At 38.4% G+C, this 17,894-nt stretch overlaps 3 protein-coding genes and 1 pseudogene across 3 annotated transcripts; 2 read left to right on the top strand and 2 right to left on the bottom strand.

Moving 5' to 3' along the window:
- Nucleotides 1-604: 604 nt before the first annotated feature.
- LOC107664271 (up-regulator of cell proliferation-like) lies at nt 605-4,610 on the bottom strand (the record flags this gene model as incomplete). Its single annotated transcript, XM_016454796.1, is given in 2 exon segments — nt 605-3,154; nt 3,156-4,610. Coding segments are annotated over 2 exon segments (4,005 nt in total), but the record flags the coding sequence as incomplete, so codon positions are not given.
- Nucleotides 4,611-6,469: 1,859 nt separating this feature from the next.
- LOC107664270 (endonuclease domain-containing 1 protein-like) lies at nt 6,470-12,605 on the top strand (annotated as a pseudogene).
- A 1,328-nt stretch (nt 12,606-13,933) lies between these two features.
- On the top strand, nt 13,934-15,513 carry LOC107664269 (endonuclease domain-containing 1 protein-like). The gene is made up of 2 exons (XM_016454795.1): nt 13,934-14,251; nt 14,932-15,513. The coding sequence occupies exons 1-2, from the start codon at nt 13,934-13,936 to the stop codon at nt 15,511-15,513; spliced, it is 900 nt and encodes a 299-aa protein (XP_016310281.1).
- Nucleotides 15,514-16,557: 1,044 nt separating this feature from the next.
- LOC107664268 (ufm1-specific protease 1-like) lies at nt 16,558-17,292 on the bottom strand. The gene has a single exon (XM_016454794.1). The coding sequence runs from the start codon at nt 17,290-17,292 to the stop codon at nt 16,558-16,560; it is 735 nt and encodes a 244-aa protein (XP_016310280.1).
- Nucleotides 17,293-17,894: the final 602 nt, after the last annotated feature.

The following is a 17,894-nucleotide window of genomic DNA, read 5'->3' as shown; positions in this document are numbered from 1 at the left end:
ACGTCAATATCAGCACTTAAGCAATCATTTTATATTGATAGTTTAGAATTCTACTTACTGTAAACACAAAAAATGTTAATGTAATATATACTTTCTGCAGTGTATCTGCTGAATATCATCATAAAACAAAGGAGAATGGTAGGAAAATACACTTTTAAAACCATGTTTTTCCATTCAATGACAATCAATAAAAATGCAATAACAATCAGTTAAAAGACCACTAACATTGAAACCTAGTTCAATAGTCTTTCATTTTCTATCATAGGCACAGTCAGCACTGGTTCCTTGAAATGTCAGCTGAAGCATTTGCAAGCAATCAGTAGCATTTTTCACATCACAAAGGATTGCGGTCATTATCAGTGTATGTGTTGGTGATGGTCATGCTATACGTATACATTTATTTCACATTTGTGTTTTATAGGCAGTGCTGCCCAATCCACTAGATCAACTATTGAGAAAGAAAACAATTATTTGATGCTGAAAGACTCTTTTAAACTCTTCTCTGCTTGCTCCTTTTTGATTATTTTCCAAGCAAAGGGTATATCAGCGGGGCGAGCATTGTATTCTTCAGCAAACTTAGTGTTGAAACGGGCCATCACATATTTCATTTTATTTTCACAGCTTCTAGTATCCCCATGGTGATCCCTCTAAGGTGACGTTCCTCCAACTCAGACACTTCATGTCCATTTGAAAACTGTTTGGTGATTTGATCTGATATCCAGCCCTTAACAACACGTTCATAGGAGGAAATGTACTTCACATACTGTTCAAACGCATCTTCTCTGAGCAGCTGCTTTAAGAGTGTGTACTGAAAAAATCCACGAGTGCTGAACTGAAATGCATTTTTACCCTGAATCATTTTGTCAACGATGTCTGGACCCAAGGATCTGTAGATGAATGTCTCAACTGCAGGAATCAGGCACAGTTTAGTGAATTCTTCAGCCTTTCTCTGACACTGATCGCGATCATGGAATAGGTCTTTGAAATCATTGTGATATTTCTCTTTATACTGACCAAGGCATCTGCGTGGGTCATTCTCCTTAATGAAACAATCATGCATGTGTTGAAATTCTTTTGCCGAAAACCCACAAATGTGCAATTTGAGAGATAGTTCAAATTCATCTGAAAATCCTAGATTCTTGTTGAACATCAGTTTGTCATCAATTATGTTTATGATTTCCTGAATGTAGGTGTCATGGTAATCTAAACGTCCCTCTGTCTTTTCCCGGACTACGTGAGAGCACGTGTCTATCATTTCATCTGCCAAATTCTGTAGGTTCACTGCAAAGTTGTCACTGATGATCCGTTTGAACAACTTCTTTAATAAATTTTCTTTGGTGACTTTGAACACCCCTGTGCCATAATTGTTCAGATTGACTTTCATTAATTTCTCTGCAACAGAACTTCCCTTCTGTTTCAGGTTCCTTCGAAGTTGGCTGAAAACACAATCAGATATATTTTTGTTCTCCAGTTCGTTAAATGACAGCTCGTTGACAGTTTCTTGCCATATATGTTCAAAACATCTGTCAAGCTCATTGTCAGTCATATAGGCATCACTATTTGAGTAGTTGTTTTTCCGTAACTCCTCCAGTAGGCCCAACACTTTTTTCTCCATTGTGTCAGTGAATGTTTTCTTGATATGGTCCAAATTAGTCATTCCTCTCCTGATTTCCACTGTCGCTTCAAGCTGTGTCAGCAGAGAGCTCTCAGTTTCCCTTCTGAGAGATTTCACACTGTTCACAAAGTCTTGTTTGTATTTTTCCACAAGACAGACATGACCCTCTGTTTGTTCAAAGTATTTGGACAGATGTTCCATTGTGGTCTTTTCCAATGAGTCAAGCTTTGTGACAGCTTCTTGTTTTAGCCCAAATAAAAGATCTTTCAAGTCTGATTTGTCTGCTTTCAGTTTGAGTATCTCAAAATTTGACACTCTGGTTTCAGCTCCTGTTAACCAAGAGTGCATATGCTTCTTGAAAGACCATTCCCATTTATGAAATTCTGTGCACAGTCTCATGTATGCATCAGCCACCAAGCTGTTTCTGAAGCTAAATATGAAATTTTCATATTTGACTGCATTCCACAAGCTTTTTGTCCACTCCAAAAAATCGGCAATGTTGTTCACAGGGGTTTTGAGTTAGCATTTTCCAATTATGTCAGTCATGTTCTTTTTAAAGTCATAGACAGCCTCGGAGTAGCCAGCATTCACTGGTGCCATTGGAGGATTTCCATGCCAGAGTCCAGGAATATACCAATTGCAAGTCTCCGGATCATACTCCATAACATCAGTAAACATTTTATAGTCCTCCTTGTTCTCCATTTTAGCTGCTGCCTCTGTCATCTCATTCAGCTGCTCCAGAAGAAGCTTTCGGTCTCTCATGTTCTTGTCATGGGCTGATACATCTGCAACATTTTGGTGGACAAACTGACACTTGGGTTTTTTACCTATTTCCTTCATTCTGAGAAAAGCATGGACCACAATCTGCAAAACGTCCTTCATCTCTGTGGAATTCTCCATTGCGATGTTGATGATTGTGATATCACTCAATCCAACAACCAGTGTGGCTAATTCATTGTCATGTTCATGGCTATCATCTAGTTTTGCCAGCTCTGGGGATTTCAGGCCTTCAGTATCAATTACTACTAAACAATCACAGCCAAGTTTTTTCCTGATGTCCTCTGTGACTCTGATCAGTTGCATGAAAGCTCCTCTGGTGCGTCGTCCACTGCTGACTGCAAACTGAACTCCAAACATGGTGTCCAGCAAGGTGGACTTCCCTGTGCTCTGGACGCCTAAAACTGTGACCACTATGATTTTATTATTGGGCTGCACCAAAAAGTTCAGATAATGAAGCACATCACTCACCCATCTGAGAGGAATATTTGATGCATCTCCATCAACCAGTTCAAGAGGGAAGCCATCCAACATCAGCTGAGCACATAGCCGAGGTAAGTGTAGCATTTGTTGATGTGATTCTGAGTTTTCTGGAAGCGACACCGCAGCTTCATAGAGTTGGCCCATTTCACGCAGGAAGTGCTCTATTCCTAAAGAACTGTTAGAGATCTGTTGGTCAAGTTGTGCAATCTCCTCTTTGTTTTCTGAAAATTGTTGACTCTTTTCTTTGTACTTTTCTCTGAGGCTAGAGAGGTTTTTTTTGGGAGAGATTGTCTAGGTTCATCCGCATCCACTTCAAGAAGTAGGACCTTTCCTGGTCTGAGGTAGTTAGTGCACTAACAAAGCAGGACATGGCCTCTGAGATATCATATTTACTCTGCTGTTTCCTGAGTTCAGTCTTTTTCATCTGGAGATGACTCTTGTATGTCTCTATGTTTTGATCACCAGCTTTCCGGAGTCTGCATTCCTCTTTCTCCAGTTTTGCCAAATCTTTCCATATTTTACCCTGAAGGGGAAGCTGATCCTGTTTGAACTGCATTGTGTCCAGTATTTCTTCTGTTATGAAGTGTGCATTCTTTTTTGCTTTCTGACATTCTTTGATGTCTTCATCAACTTGAATTCCGAGTTCATGTGCTATGGTGTCCATTCCCTCCAGGCATGCTTTGTTTGGGAGATTATTAAGTATGTAATTTACTGTAGAATGCAGATTTTTGACAAAATTTGCATCGTTTTGATTGGTCTTCAGAATTATGTTGTTTTTCTTCAAACTCATTTCAGAGGCTGTCCTTTTCAGCTGCTCCAAATTAAATACTTTGCTCTGTCTGTTGCCCACTAAAAAAAACTGTGCATTAGCATGTTGGTTGGTGAGTAGCTTGTAGTTTGTGTCCAGATTGTCAAAGAACACAAAAACTGCAGTGGAGGTCTGGCATAAGAAGGAGTACTGTGTTTCAAAGGCACTGATGTCGCCTCTCAAGTTTGCAAAAGCCACGGGTTCAGGAAAAACATCAATGTTTTTGTTTCCACAAGGTAGATACCAACTCATCTCCACTAACCCATTTGATATCTTTCTTGGAACGTCTCCGCAATCCATGTCACGATGTACAAAAGTGTCATGATATTGTTTGGGGTTGCTGAGCAGTTTGTTTAAGATCTGAGATTTAGAAATGTTGCAATTTCCAAGTCTAACAAAGGACACTAGGGGGAGCTTAGCGTGAACAATTCTCTCCTCCACAAAGCCTTTTTGTTCTGACAAGGAATGAGGTCTAAATTTCTTCACAATATCTCTCATGGCCCAAAGCATGAACATACACTGTTGAGTATCAGAGTTTGGAAGAAGCAAAGGAACAGAGAACTGACACATTGACATTTTCGAAACCATTTCCTGTTGGAGGAAACCATCTGAACAAAGAAAGAGTGCGGTCACTATGTCTAAAGGGTTCACACTGCTGTTCTGATCATTAAGAAAATCGAATGTATCATTGTAAATATCTAAGCTTGACCAATCTTCATCATTACATGAATATTTGACACTTCTTGCAGTCACATTCACCATCATCAGTTTCTTCAGGAACAGCCATGGTAAAGATGATAGAAACTGGGCTGGCTCATCTGTCACTGACCTCATGTCAATCTGTAGCACATCCTTAAGTGAGAGTTTGTTCGGGTAGTGCTGCTCCAACCCCAAATCCTGTAAGAGGCTCTGAATGTTCGTTTCTGTTGAAAAAGCAAGTATTTGTTTATCATTTCATAATTTAATTAGATTTGATATTACTACAAAATTAAGAATGTAAAAAGAATGTTTTTAGTGAAATTTGCTATATCATACTAAATGGTTTGAGCGTATGTGACTGCTGCTTTGCTTCGAAAGCCATTTGGAAGCACTATTGTATTGTGAAAAGAGTACTTATTCCCAGGATTTAGGTCACTGAAAACCACACTGCCTGATTGTGTCGTCTCTTCCTGAATGATTCTTCCATTCTGGTAGCAGACTATATGAAACTTCTTCTCTTCACAGCCAGATGCATCCCAAATAAGAGTAACTGATGTGGATCCCACACTCTCAGCCTTGAATTTGTCAGGTGGGACTGGCCCTGTAAATAAATAAATACATCATACATACATACATACATACATACATGAATACTACTTTATGTTGCTACTTTTTCTCAGTTACAAATCTCATACAATTTTAAATAATGCAAGACAATTATTGGTGCATGCAGTCACTTCACTTCTGACACTTTGATTGCCATTTTCTGAAACTGAAACCAGACTGAATGTGTACTCAGTCCCTGGACACAGATCTTCTACTTCTGTGGCAGTGACATTGGTGACAGTGAAGGTCTTTGTTGTTTTAGGGCTGAAGCAAGTCAACTCAAATGTAGCTATGTTGTCTGGACTGTCCCAAGCAAGAGTAACAGAACTGGTCCCAATAAGCTGCACTAAAATTTTACCTGGTGCAGGAACATCTGTGGAAACAAGAATCATACATTTTCAGCATCTGAAAGCAGTCTTGATAAAGTATTGCCAGTACTGACTAATTTATCACATTCAGCATATAGGGATGTTACCATTGCTTTCTGTACGTGATTCAACAACATGTATGGTTAAGAAGGGTTACAAACAGTCAACTTATCATTTTTTCTTTGGAATAATATGCACCAGTGAATCATGCACAATAAGACCAGAAATATGAAAATATAGGGTCAATTTTGGTTTCGTTTTGAGCCAAAAAACATAAAATGGTATCAACTTATTTAGGCTGACAGTAACGCCAATTAAACATAATAAACTATAGTAATAATTAAAGTCATGGATACATTTTTTTCCAACATGTCTGCAAAATTTTCATTTTAATGTAAATTATGGCCAGCATCTCATCAGAGATTAAAGATGGCATAAGGGTAATTTTGTTACCTGGTAATTTGGCAACTTCTTCCTTTTGATATGACTCAAGAGAATGTGGACATGTTTGATGTTTGTCTTCAGTGTCTTCACTAGCAACTTCATTTGCATTTTCCTTTATTTGAAAGTTTTTTCAACGTTAGTGGCATGCAAACTCAGGTGTGTCAAGAGACTACATTTGTTTAAATCCAAAGTTTCTTAAACTCTCAATGTTTTATCTAAGACACATAATTTGCAAAGATAATTTAGCAAAATCTGCCTTATGAAGAAAACAAGATCTATTGCTCACTTCTTCCTTACTGGAGCAGTCCATTGCAACTGTTTACAAGTTTGTTGAGACTCCTAAGAGAAAGAATATGCCATTTGATTACTTAAATATGTACAAATCATTCAATAAATGTTAAAAGTTAAGTGATTTAAATGGTGGCTTGATTTCATTTAATAATCTCACATTTTACAGTATGCAACACTCTAATACAGCAGTGGCGAACTCCGGTCCTGAAGAGCCGCAGCCCTGCAGAGTACAGCTCCAACCCTAATTAAAACTCACCTGCCTGTAGCTTTCTAGTAACCCTTCAGACCTTGATTAGCTTGTTCAGGTGTGTTTGATTAGGGTTGAAGCAAAACTCTGCAGGGCTGCGGCTCTCCAGGACCGACGTTCGCCACCCCTGCTCTAATACATTGAGGAATCCCATAATTACCAAAGAAAACAGGGAAATATCTGACAGATGTAATTAATTTAACAAATACAAATGAGCTGTTGTGTATCTTTTTAGATAAATCTTGTCCAGTCAAATAACGGTCCGCAGATCCATTTTCGGTCTAGAAGGCCCCGACTGAGAGCGTCGCCCTGACCCCCGATCTTCTGTGGAGGGGTGTGGGTTGCAACGCCCTGTTTTGTTTTTGTTTTTTTTGAGACTGGCGATATGAGGAGCTTGACAGCTTGGGCTGCTCCCACTCAGCCGCCCCACCCCTGAGCAGGCCAGCCTGGTATGCTTGTAACACCGCCTCGGAGGAAGATAGATGAAGCGTCTGGCTCTCTCTCTCTGGGGGGGAAGAAACCGCAGCGCGAGCTTCCGAACACTGAGAGAGAGCCGCGGATCTAGCGGGTCGTCACATGTGGTTGCCGCAAGCCCGCCGGACGTGCCGTTCTCAAGCCCGCCGTGTGATGCTGTGTTTCGTTGTGAAAGCTAAACTACTTTGCTGGCCTTCCAAAAGAGGACACGACTATAAATCAGTGGTTAAGTTGTATTTACAACACTGTTCCAGAACACTTCAACCCAAATATTTAGATGTGTGCAGCGCATTTTATGGAGGACTGTTTCCTGATCCTGGGAGAGTAGACTACAATGCCGGCTGTTCTGACTCAGAGACTGTAAGTACGTTTTCATATTTAAAGGATTTGCCACTGATGATTCAAACGTGAGTTTTGAGCAGTGTAGAGTAGCACTTGTTGTTTGTCATTTCTCCGATCACAAATGCAGACATGGTTTTATGTTTACGTGACGCGATGCAACGCAACGCGTAAAAAGACGCTATAAGTCATTAGAATCCGTAATTATGTCCCCACTGGATGCAACAAATGCCTCGTTTATAATGGGTTTTAATGTTTTTGTCTCGTCACTCCGGCCGGGACACGGCATCACAGTACAGTAGCTCCTCACTGCAGAACAAAGATTCAGGAACAGGGTTGGATCCACATCTAGGGGTGGAGATGGTAGGATTAGGGGTGGAGATGGGTGGGTTTAGGGATCAGGGGGTGGAGACGGATAGGTTTAGGTATGTGTAAGGTGGGAGGAGTTGGATCTGGATCCAACCTCGCCCCCTGGATCTTGTGTTCTGCAGTGAGGACCATCTCTCACAGTATGGTAAAGGGCGTAGCATTTCAGTCACACGCTTGAGGTATTCGGCCAATCACAACGCACTGGATAGCTGGCCAATCACAACACACCTCGCTTTTCAGACCGATTAACGCGTTTCAGAAAAGCGGGGCATAGAGGAGAAACAATAATGTACAGTATGTGGAAAATAATGTGTTTTTTGTTGATTTAAACCGTATAAACACATTTCATTACACCAAATACACAAAATAATGTTATTTTTAGCAACATCATATGACCCTTTTAAGATTATATTTGCCCCCTTAAACTGATGTCCATATATTTATTTAGAATAATAGGACACTACAGGGCTGTTAGCAGTCAAATTAAATCAGTAGGCTATTAACAAAATCTATCTTTCAGTGCTGGTACAGAAGCTGTATCCGAAGTGATTTAGATATTAAAACAGACTGTTTAATGCAGCTCACAACTGAATGCTCATTGTTTTAAACAACCGTGATGCTGCACTCTCTTAACCCTAAAAATGGCAAGACCATAAAGAGACATCAGAAAATTAATTTATTGCTATTTTCCATCTTATTGGGACACAAATAATACAACTTGATAATTTTTTTCAAAACATGACTTTTAATTTTGATTTTAATGTTTGTATCCCACAGGATACGTTGCCAGTTTGGGGGTATAAATTAACTGAGAACAGAACACTTGTTTATCAAAGCATTTCAAAAAAAGAAAGTATAAAAAAGTTATAGAAGTCTAAGTTTGCAGTAAAGATAACGCAGTATACTATTTTTTTTTTTATTGTATATAAAATAAATACTTTATAGAATATGTTGCACTTCAACTTGCTATAAAATCTAAACCATATGGCTAACCAAGTTATGTTTCAAATTTGAAGTTGATATCACCAAAATTGTGGTTCCTGTGAGATTTTGTTTGGGCACTATACCAAAAATAACCACTGGGTGACACCCAAACTCTATTGAATTCTTTTGATGCAGTTTTCTGTCACAATATCACTTCTATTACAAAACAGTCACCAAATATGGAATCTTGACTGTCAGACCTTTCCAACGATATGTGTTTTGTCAAGATTACAAAAAGATTCGATTTTCTAAAACACAAGCCACAAAATCACAGAGTATAATATATATATATGTTTTTATATCTTGATTTATACCACTGAAAGGGTGGCGTATCCCTTGAGATACAAACATTTAGAGACAGATTACAAAAAAAATGTAAGCATTTAATTCATAACATTTCAATGTAAACCTAATAAGCTAATGCTGAACAACAGCTTTTTAAACAGGTAAGTCCCCTCCAACGTGTGTAAATATGTCAACTAGACCAACTTTTATAGGAGGGTGAGTAGATTACTACAGGTGGCCATGCAGTTTTAAATGCTGCCCTTGAGCTAAACTTATAACAGGTAAGTCCCTTCCAACATGTGTAAATATGTGAACTAGATCAACTTTTATCAGAGGGTGAGTAGATTTCCCACTACATTTCCCATGCAGTTTTAAATGCTACCCATGAGCTAAACAAAGAATGTATGAACAAAGTCAATATATCTAAATATTCACAACAAACACCCTTTCAACATGAAACCAACAAATGAGACCTACACTTTCACTGCCTCTCCCCACAGCCTCTCAAATGTTTGTATCCCACGGTATACGTCGCCAGTTTTAGGGTTAATGTTTAGTTTTTATATTTGATATAATGTGATTATGTGTTTAAATTATGCCGTGGGTATAAAAATGTATAAAGCCAATTGCTTAATCAGACTGGGGAAATTTTACCCCACCTGTGGGGCAAAACGCCCCAAATGTAATTTTTGTTAAAAATCTAATAACATGAAAACTGTGGACATTTTACATACTTGGTTTATCATTTCTGTCATTGTCACTAAGATAACTATTCTGGACACATTTAGCTTTTGTGCCACAGAAAAAAAAAATCACAGTCCTTAAGGGGGGTGTTTGCCCCCACTCCCTACATCCAGGGCTTGACATTAAAGGGGTCATATGTTCTGGAACAGTGTTGTAAATACAACTTAACCACTGATTTCTAGTCGTGTTCTCTTTTGGAAGACCAAACAAAGTAGTTTCGCTTTCTCACAACCAAACACAGCGTCACACACGGCGGGCTTGAGTGAGCAGAGGCCGGTGGGCTTGAGAACGGCGCGGCCGGTGGCTTGCGGCAACCACATGTGACGACCCCAGGCTGGACCCCTCTTCGTCCACGGTGAAAGCCGATCCGGCGATCCAAAGTAAAGAAATACTTATATATTACTTAATACTAGGAAAAGATCCTCCAACATGCTCTCTCTGCCAAAACCCTTTATCCAGCGTGATTTATTAGATTGTGCTGGTTTTAACTCTGTGAGAAAACTTTTTTATTCAGTTAACTCTTTTGGAGCGATTTTAAAAGAGTTAAGCAATACAACTTAGACTTTTTAGCAAAAATAAATTGTGAAAACATGATAGGCCTAGGCTATAATTCAGCCATAAATTTTCTCGCCATGAAAATAGCCGCAGAAGCTGGCATGGCCTTAAACACAAACAAACATTTCTTATATAGCTTAGCCTATACAAAACAGACTACAATGATCTCCCACAAACATTTTTTCGAATTTTTCAAATTTTGAAGTCGGTTAGGCTATTTGTCAAAGGGCCAGTCCTGATATACATCCAAAAATCCAACTGTAACGGTGGAGATGGCACCAAAACGGTAAACGGATTAGTAACTTAAAAAAACACGTTCAAAAAGTATTACTATAGCATTATAATAATTTTAACTAAATTGTATTAACATTATTTACCAGGTGAATATCCTAGGCCTACGATTAAAATGGGCTATTTGAAATTGAAACAGCCTACTATTTGCATATGGGAAAGCTAATTGTAATCACAATAAGAAGGAATAAGACACTAATAATTTTCTAATATAACTTATAATAAGATGATCAAAAGACAAACTTAAGTACGTCGAATTATTTTAAATAGGTAGGCTATTCAAGTGGGTTTAATAGCCTGCAGTTCTTTTTGTAGTTTAGAATTTTTCAAAGGCTACTTACAACTGATGTCCATGCTTCCAGTAATGGAAAACCTCTGCATTTCTCAAGGCGTAACTCAAGGATCTTCTAATGCAACAATAGGCTAAGTGACGTTTAGCAGACTGAACCAAGCCTAGGCTATTTGAAATACATTTCGACACCGTACCCTGTTGTTTTAAGTGTTTTGTAAAAGCATGTGTTTATATTTGTATTGTCTCTGAATTAACGTTATAGTTTTAAAAACTTTACGTGTGTCCAAAAAAACAACAATAATGTTTTATTCAGTGGTTTGAATAATGAAAATGTCCCCGCCCTCCTGCATAAGCCTGTTGGAAGGGCAGCCTTTTAGCTCAGATGTATTGTTTCTTCATACTTCTGCCTGAGTATTTACAGAAATGCCAGAATTCCTAAAGAACACTTTGGCATATGAGGCAATTCTGTGTGAGCATTTCCTGATTGTCAATTTGTAAATTGTTGCACAGGATTTGATCTGTGCCTTTGTTTTGTTTCAAGAGACATAGCCTGCCCTACACTGATTGCCATTTCATTCAGCCAAATTCATTCATAAGCTAAATCTGTGATCATTCTTTTTTCAAAACCTCCCAGTGCTCTATACTGGTCAGAAACACATGCTGTAGCCTATGACTGGCAGGATAAGAGAGTGATGCTTTGCATATGGTGGCTTTCACTCTTCTAAGTTATCAGTCTGGCTTGGAACACCGTGGAAGAACAGATGGATCTGCCTGTCTTTTCATTTAAAAAATTGAATTTTTGTTACAAATACCAATAACTTATCAGCTTCTCACTTCTGATGGCTCTTTGTAAGATTTCTATCTTCAGGCTTCTTCTATTGACAGGTTTGTGTCTGGCAGGTGGCACAGTCTCTGACAGCTTTAAAGAATGCAGTCAGTTCTTCTACATGCATACAGTACCCACAGGTATCCGAGGGGACAATCTGAAGAGGATATGCCAACGATATGGAGATAAACTACGTTACGCCACACTGTATGACAGCAGTCGCCGTTTGGCGCTTTATTCGGCTTACACCTTCAAAAAGTCTGATGGACAAAGGAGGATGGACACACCCTGGATGTATGAACCACAGGTAGCAGATTGCCTTTGTTTTGTCTCTGGATATTTAAAAATAACAAATTAATAACTAAATGAATAAAATAATAATATGTGTATTTTATAAAATCATTTGAACAAAATAGTCTTTATTTTGACAGCAGAGAATTCATCACATAACACTGAATGGTACTGTCCATATACTGTTGTTGTTCTGTCGATATGAGTTTCTATATGGTTTTTTTTTCCCCAAGTTGGTTTCTGCTGATGAAAGTGGAAACATGAGAGAGTTGCCCTCTAGTGGTGAAAGGAGAGCCAAGCTGTGTTAGAAGACTATGTTGATGCGGTGGACTACAAGCGTAGCCCACTTAACCCTGACCAGCACCAGGTGGACAACCAAGACAAAGCAGCTACCTATACTCTCACAAATGTGGTACCTCAGATCACAGACTTATTGGAGGGTCCATGGGCCATTTATATCGATACAGTACGCCGCCGCCTGAATAACTTCTGCCATGGTGCTGCCTATGTGGTGACTGGGGTGACTGTATCAGGTGTGACCATCCGAAGAGGAAGAGAGGACCGCATGGCCATCCCAAAGCACTTGTGGTCCACTTATTGCTGTCCACGGTTTGATCGAAACTCACCCTATGATGTACGATACATGTTTCCCACATATGCAGCATATGCTTTGAATGAGATAGTGGGACACAGTGTTACAGAAGTGCCTTTGAAAGCTTTAGAGACCTTTCTGAAAAATCAGACTGGCATGGACAAAAGCGTGAACATCTTTTTCAAAGACTGTCTCACAGAAAATACACATACCAATAGCAAGTGAATGAAAGCGACTCAACACTGTAAATCCTGACATATGAAATAAATGTCAGAAAAATCTGTTCATTTTAAATGGAAAAAATTATTGAAATGTTAGGGGGGAGAATATGCAATTTAAAAAAAAAAAATGTACATGTGTTTTTGTATGTATAGTGGGGATACGGAGCTCACACTCAAGGAGGGAAAAACCCCTCAGTTTATTCCCAAACTGAGCAAAAAATTTTTGATTTTTTGATCATGTTGATATATTTTAGTATTAAGAAGAATTTGTGAACATTAAATGTAAGCATCTGTGCAATGATAATGAATTCAAGAACCAGTCAAGAGAATAATGTAAATAATAAAAAAATAATAAGAAGAAATATAAGTCCAGTGAGTGTGGCTTGCAGAAATCGAATTCGAGATAGCTTTAGGAAACCAAGTGCTCTATGCCTGTGCTGTAATATTTTTTTATTTAATTTAATTTAATTAAAACTACACTACCTGAGAAGAGAATAAAGTCACCTATCAGACTTTGTCCTACTCTTTGTAGATGATTTCCATATTATCATGCCACACTGCAGAGCCAATTGTGTGTCCATGACATTACATAGCTTGTATTACTGCATTTAAATATAACTTTGTTGATATAGAGTGTACATGAATGTGAATTTAAAGATGTTTTAACTGCTGAAATTGTGAACACAACTCAGTGGTGACTAATCATATAGTTACAGTTGGAAGGTATGTGTAAGAGTTGTTGTCATTTTTACTGAACTGAGTACAATAGGTGCAACATGGAAAGATAAGTCAATTAACAGTCCATATAGCATCAACAATTTATTCTTCTCACATTTACGAAGAAAACATTTGTCTAAAAGTATAATTTAGTTACATTTAAATTCACTGTTCTTTTCTATTACATCCTAGTCAGGCTCAGGTTGCTGGCAGACAAGAAACCTATATTCACCTTTAAGGAGCCAATGAACATTAGGCCAGCAGTGAGCAAATTGACCTTGCTGATTTGCATGTAGATGCGGATAATGGCACACTGAAGTTCGTCTTATCAGTTTCGAAGTTTGCATTATTGTAGATCAGACTATCCGAATATGGTTTTGCATATACTTTGTACTCTGCATTAGAATTTTCAATGGCTCCCATTTTATTCTCCACCTACCAGTGAAGAGTCAGTCCATTTTAAATGAGATAAAGACAGTCAATTGGAGACAGTGAATAAACCAGCCACAGGAAAAGGAGCAACATTTTTTTCTGAAATTCTTTTTTTGTGATACTTTCAGTACAAAGAACATTTTGCAAAGAAGAAAGACAACAATTTAAAGTCTTTAGGACAACATGAAGCTCACGGTCAATTGCTGGTCCCGGTTTGGAACCCTGCTGATCTCACTGATGTGTTTGATATTAAGATCACAAGCCGGAGTGGTGGACGACTTCTCCCAAGTAGATCACTGTAAGGATTTTCTTTATATGGGCACTCCACCACGAGGTTACTTCAGTACTTCCCTAAAGAAGATCTGCCAGCGCTATATGAACAAGCCTCACTTTGTTACCCTCTACGACCCCCAAAAACACATCCCCATATATTCAGCATACATCTTCAAGAAATCAGATGGGGAGAAACGGGTAGACTTTCCCTGGATGTTTGAACCACAGGTGAGTGTGTGCTAAGAATACCATATTTAGTGTATTCTGTATTACACAATTGTTCAAAAATTTGAGGTCAGTTTATTAGAAAGATATTGCTGCTTTTATTCAAAAAGGATGCAATACATCAATACAGAATTTGGACAATAAAGACATTTTAAAAATATTTTTCAATTGTGTTTCTTTGGAACATTCCTGTATCACGTTTTCCACAATAATATAAAGCAGCACAATATTTTTCAACTTTGATAACAACAACAAAAATGTTTCTTGAGCACTAAATCAGCATATTAGAATGATTTCTGAAGGATCATGTGACACTGAAGACTGGAGTAATGGCTGCTGAAAATTCTGATTTTCCATCACAGGAATAAATTACATTTTCTAACATAAAAAGATCAAAATAAATGCAGCCTGGGTGAGCATAACACCGTCTTTCCATTCTTTCAAAAGCATAAAATCTCACTCCTCAGCTTTTGAATGGTTACATGACTTTGCAATAAGTAAATAAATAAATAATCAGTTTCAATGCTAAAGTGATGTTTCTCTCCTGAAATGTTTAAATGTGATCTGGGAATTGTAATCACTACCTTTTGCAAGGGTGTTTATTCTTCTTTCTCTTCATGGATCTGAGAATCTAAACCCATCTTAATCTCATTTTCATCACCTGCATTTCTCATTTTGCACAGCTGGCAACTGAGAAAGGAAGCAGTAACATGGAACCCTTTCCTCAGTCTTCCTCAATGCACAAAAACTTTGAAGACACGCAGGCCGTGTTAGAAGACTACGCCGATGTAGTGCAATATGAACGTGGCCAAATGAACCCCGATGAGCATCAGGCAGACCCGCTGGACAAAGCTGCCACCTACACACTGACCAATGTAGTTCCCCTGATAAGGGAGTTCAATTTTGGTCCCTGGAGCACACAGGTAGAGGTTACCCGAAAACGACTTAACAATTACTGTCACGGAAAGGCTTATGTGATCACTGGGGTGACAACATCAGGTAATATGATTCGACGTGATAACCTAGATCGTGTCGCCATCCCAGAGTTCATGTGGACAGCCTATTGCTGCACAGATTACGATCACAATGCTCCCTACTCAGAGCGGTATAAGTTTCCAGCGTTCGGCGCCTACGGTCTTAATGATCGCGTGAACAACCACATGGTGGAGGTTCCTATCAAAAATCTGGAGAAGTTTCTCAAAGGCAAAATGGAGGTGGACAAGAACTTCCAGATCTTTTACAGTGACTGTGTGTCAGATGCGTAAAGATTAGAATTGGATAATGAACCAATCCAAGGGGTTCATTATCATAAGAATTGCAGATACTACATTAAACTTCATATAAAATAATATGCATTGCACTTGTGTATAATGAATGGTAATGTTTTAATTCATCGAATAGTTTGCTCAAAAAATGAAAATTCTGTCATCATTTACTCACCCTCATGTCATTCCAAACCTGTATGCGTTTATTTCTTTTGTTGAACATACTAGAAGATATTTTGAAGAATGTGGGTAATTGGTCCCCCTTAACCATAGTATTTTTTTTCATACTATAGAAGTCAATGGACTGTTTGGTTACCCACATTTTGTGTTCAGCAGAAAAAAGAAACTCATACAGGTTTGGAACAACATGATGGTGAGTAAATGTTGACAGAATTTTAAATTTTGCATGAGCTATCACTTTAAGGCATGTAAACCATTAAAACATACTGTACAAGCTGATGTAAACTACTAACTACATCTATGTGCTAAAAATTTCAGCTAGACAACTAAGCTTCATTTCTAGTCTTCACTTCTGATCTTTACCTTTATTAGAGCCTATAGATTTTAGTATGTTGTATGCTGTACTTCCCATCTGTAAAGCTAAAGCACATTTTGGGTAAATGAATGAGATTAAATGATTATAAATGTAAACAGAACAGACAAACTTCAGGATGCTGTCTCATCTGTGAAATAAATATTAAAATAAAAAAAGTCACGTGGCTCCTTTATCAGTTCGTTGTCATGGTTTGATATTCAAATACTACTTTGCTCTTGCTGCGACAGCTTTGAGGCACATGTTAATGCAAGAAAGAAATGAGCATAGATGACAATGCCATTTTCATTTAGTTATTTTAATCATGTGATTGGGTGAAACAGAAAAATTACTAATTTTGGATATAAGGCTAAAGAAACTGTGCATTTTATAGGATATTTAACCTAACAATACTCCTTGTTCCACCCGTATCTCTGGATTAAGACAATGCATATTGTAAAAATCCTCACATACAGATTACAATATAGACAAGGGGAGAAAAACCAACACTGTCACTTCTTAGCAGTAAGAGGGAGACAAAGATTGTAGAAAGAGCACTGACCCAAAGAACCAACTGCTTTCCATGAAACCCAACCTTGACTTTGCACTGACTTTTTATCCAAGGGACAGCCGAAGTAATGAGGGTCTATAACAAGCAAATAACTACCCCGTTTACCAGTGCACACACCTAAGATGCCCTTAGAGGAATTGTCTCTGTCTCCTCCCATCATAACAGGTGACCCACGGGTACGGAAGTGGTCATGAAGATCTTTTAGGGCTTGATCAAGCTCCTTGCCATACCGCACATGCACTATGCGGCAGGGAACATCATAGAGCTGGTCAAGAACAAGACTTGCCTCAAATGTCCCAATCCACTCCCTGGATCCAAGGAATGCATCAGGTTTATCCCCTATTTCCACCAAAGTTTGTTGTGTTTCAGAAAGACTAGGTGGGTGTCTGTGGCTCACACTGAGAGGTTGATTAAAACTCAACCATGAAGCCATGGTCTGAATAGTCCTGTATCCACAACCCCAACCTCTGTCATCACAACCATAACGATAATAGAGGCACTCTCCTGATATCACTGAGCATCTGTCACAATCTGGAGATGGCTGAGGTAGCCCATCATGTGCGCTCTTTACTAATGTATCCTTCCATGTTTCATTATCGGCTGTCATCGGAGTTTGTCCACAAACATGTCTACCCCAATCTATACACTCAGTTTTCTTATGTGCCCCTCTTTCCATGTCTGCACGTGTATATAAGCGCCGATAGCTACCGTTCACACTCTAAAAATACTAATGAACGTTTCATGTGGTTTCATCTCGACATAGACGTCCATCTATGAAACACTTTCTTCTGGTGTATGAGCTCGTTCTAAGACAGTTCTGCCCCAAATTCGTGCTTTCCCCGAATTTCTGTTTTACACACACTAAAACACTAAAGTGTGATCATAATTAAATAAACAATGAATAGCGTCTATAAATACAGCTCTGGGTACTGTAAAAAAAAATAATAAGTAGCTACTGTTGGCTTTGTGTGCGAGACAGCCCTGAGATTTAAAATTAAACATTTTGGACAATTGATGAGAGTGAATAAAGAGTGATACGTGACCATAAACACTAAAATTAGATATAGGAAACTAGTTAACAAAACAGGATTTTATTTTATGTTTAAAGGAGTACTTTATTGTTATTCTCTCCTAATTTACGATAAAGGCTATATCAGTTTTGGGGGTAACGCATTACAAGTAACGCGAGTTATGTAATCAGATTACTTTTTTCAAGTAACTAGTAAAGTAACGCATTACTTTTTAATTTACAAGAGAATATCTGAGTTACTTTTTCAA

Source organism: Sinocyclocheilus anshuiensis, unplaced genomic scaffold, assembly GCF_001515605.1.
Source record: "Sinocyclocheilus anshuiensis isolate Anshui unplaced genomic scaffold, SAMN03320099.WGS_v1.1 scaffold99, whole genome shotgun sequence".
Lineage (NCBI taxonomy): Eukaryota > Metazoa > Chordata > Actinopteri > Cypriniformes > Cyprinidae > Sinocyclocheilus > Sinocyclocheilus anshuiensis.
Note: the sequence above shows the minus strand (reverse complement) of the source record. Positions and strands in the feature narration are given on the sequence as shown.

Bases quoted from the DNA above. Each gene is read 5' to 3' on its own strand.
- LOC107664268 (XM_016454794.1), bottom strand. From the start codon at position 17,292: ATGGAAAGAGGGGCACATAAGAAAACTGAGTGTATAGATTGGGGTAGA.
- LOC107664269 (XM_016454795.1), top strand. From the start codon at position 13,934: ATGAAGCTCACGGTCAATTGCTGGTCCCGGTTTGGAACCCTGCTGATC. The intron at 14,252-14,931 runs GTGAGTGTGTGC...CATTTTGCACAG, and splicing joins CCTGGATGTTTGAACCACAG to CTGGCAACTGAGAAAGGAAG.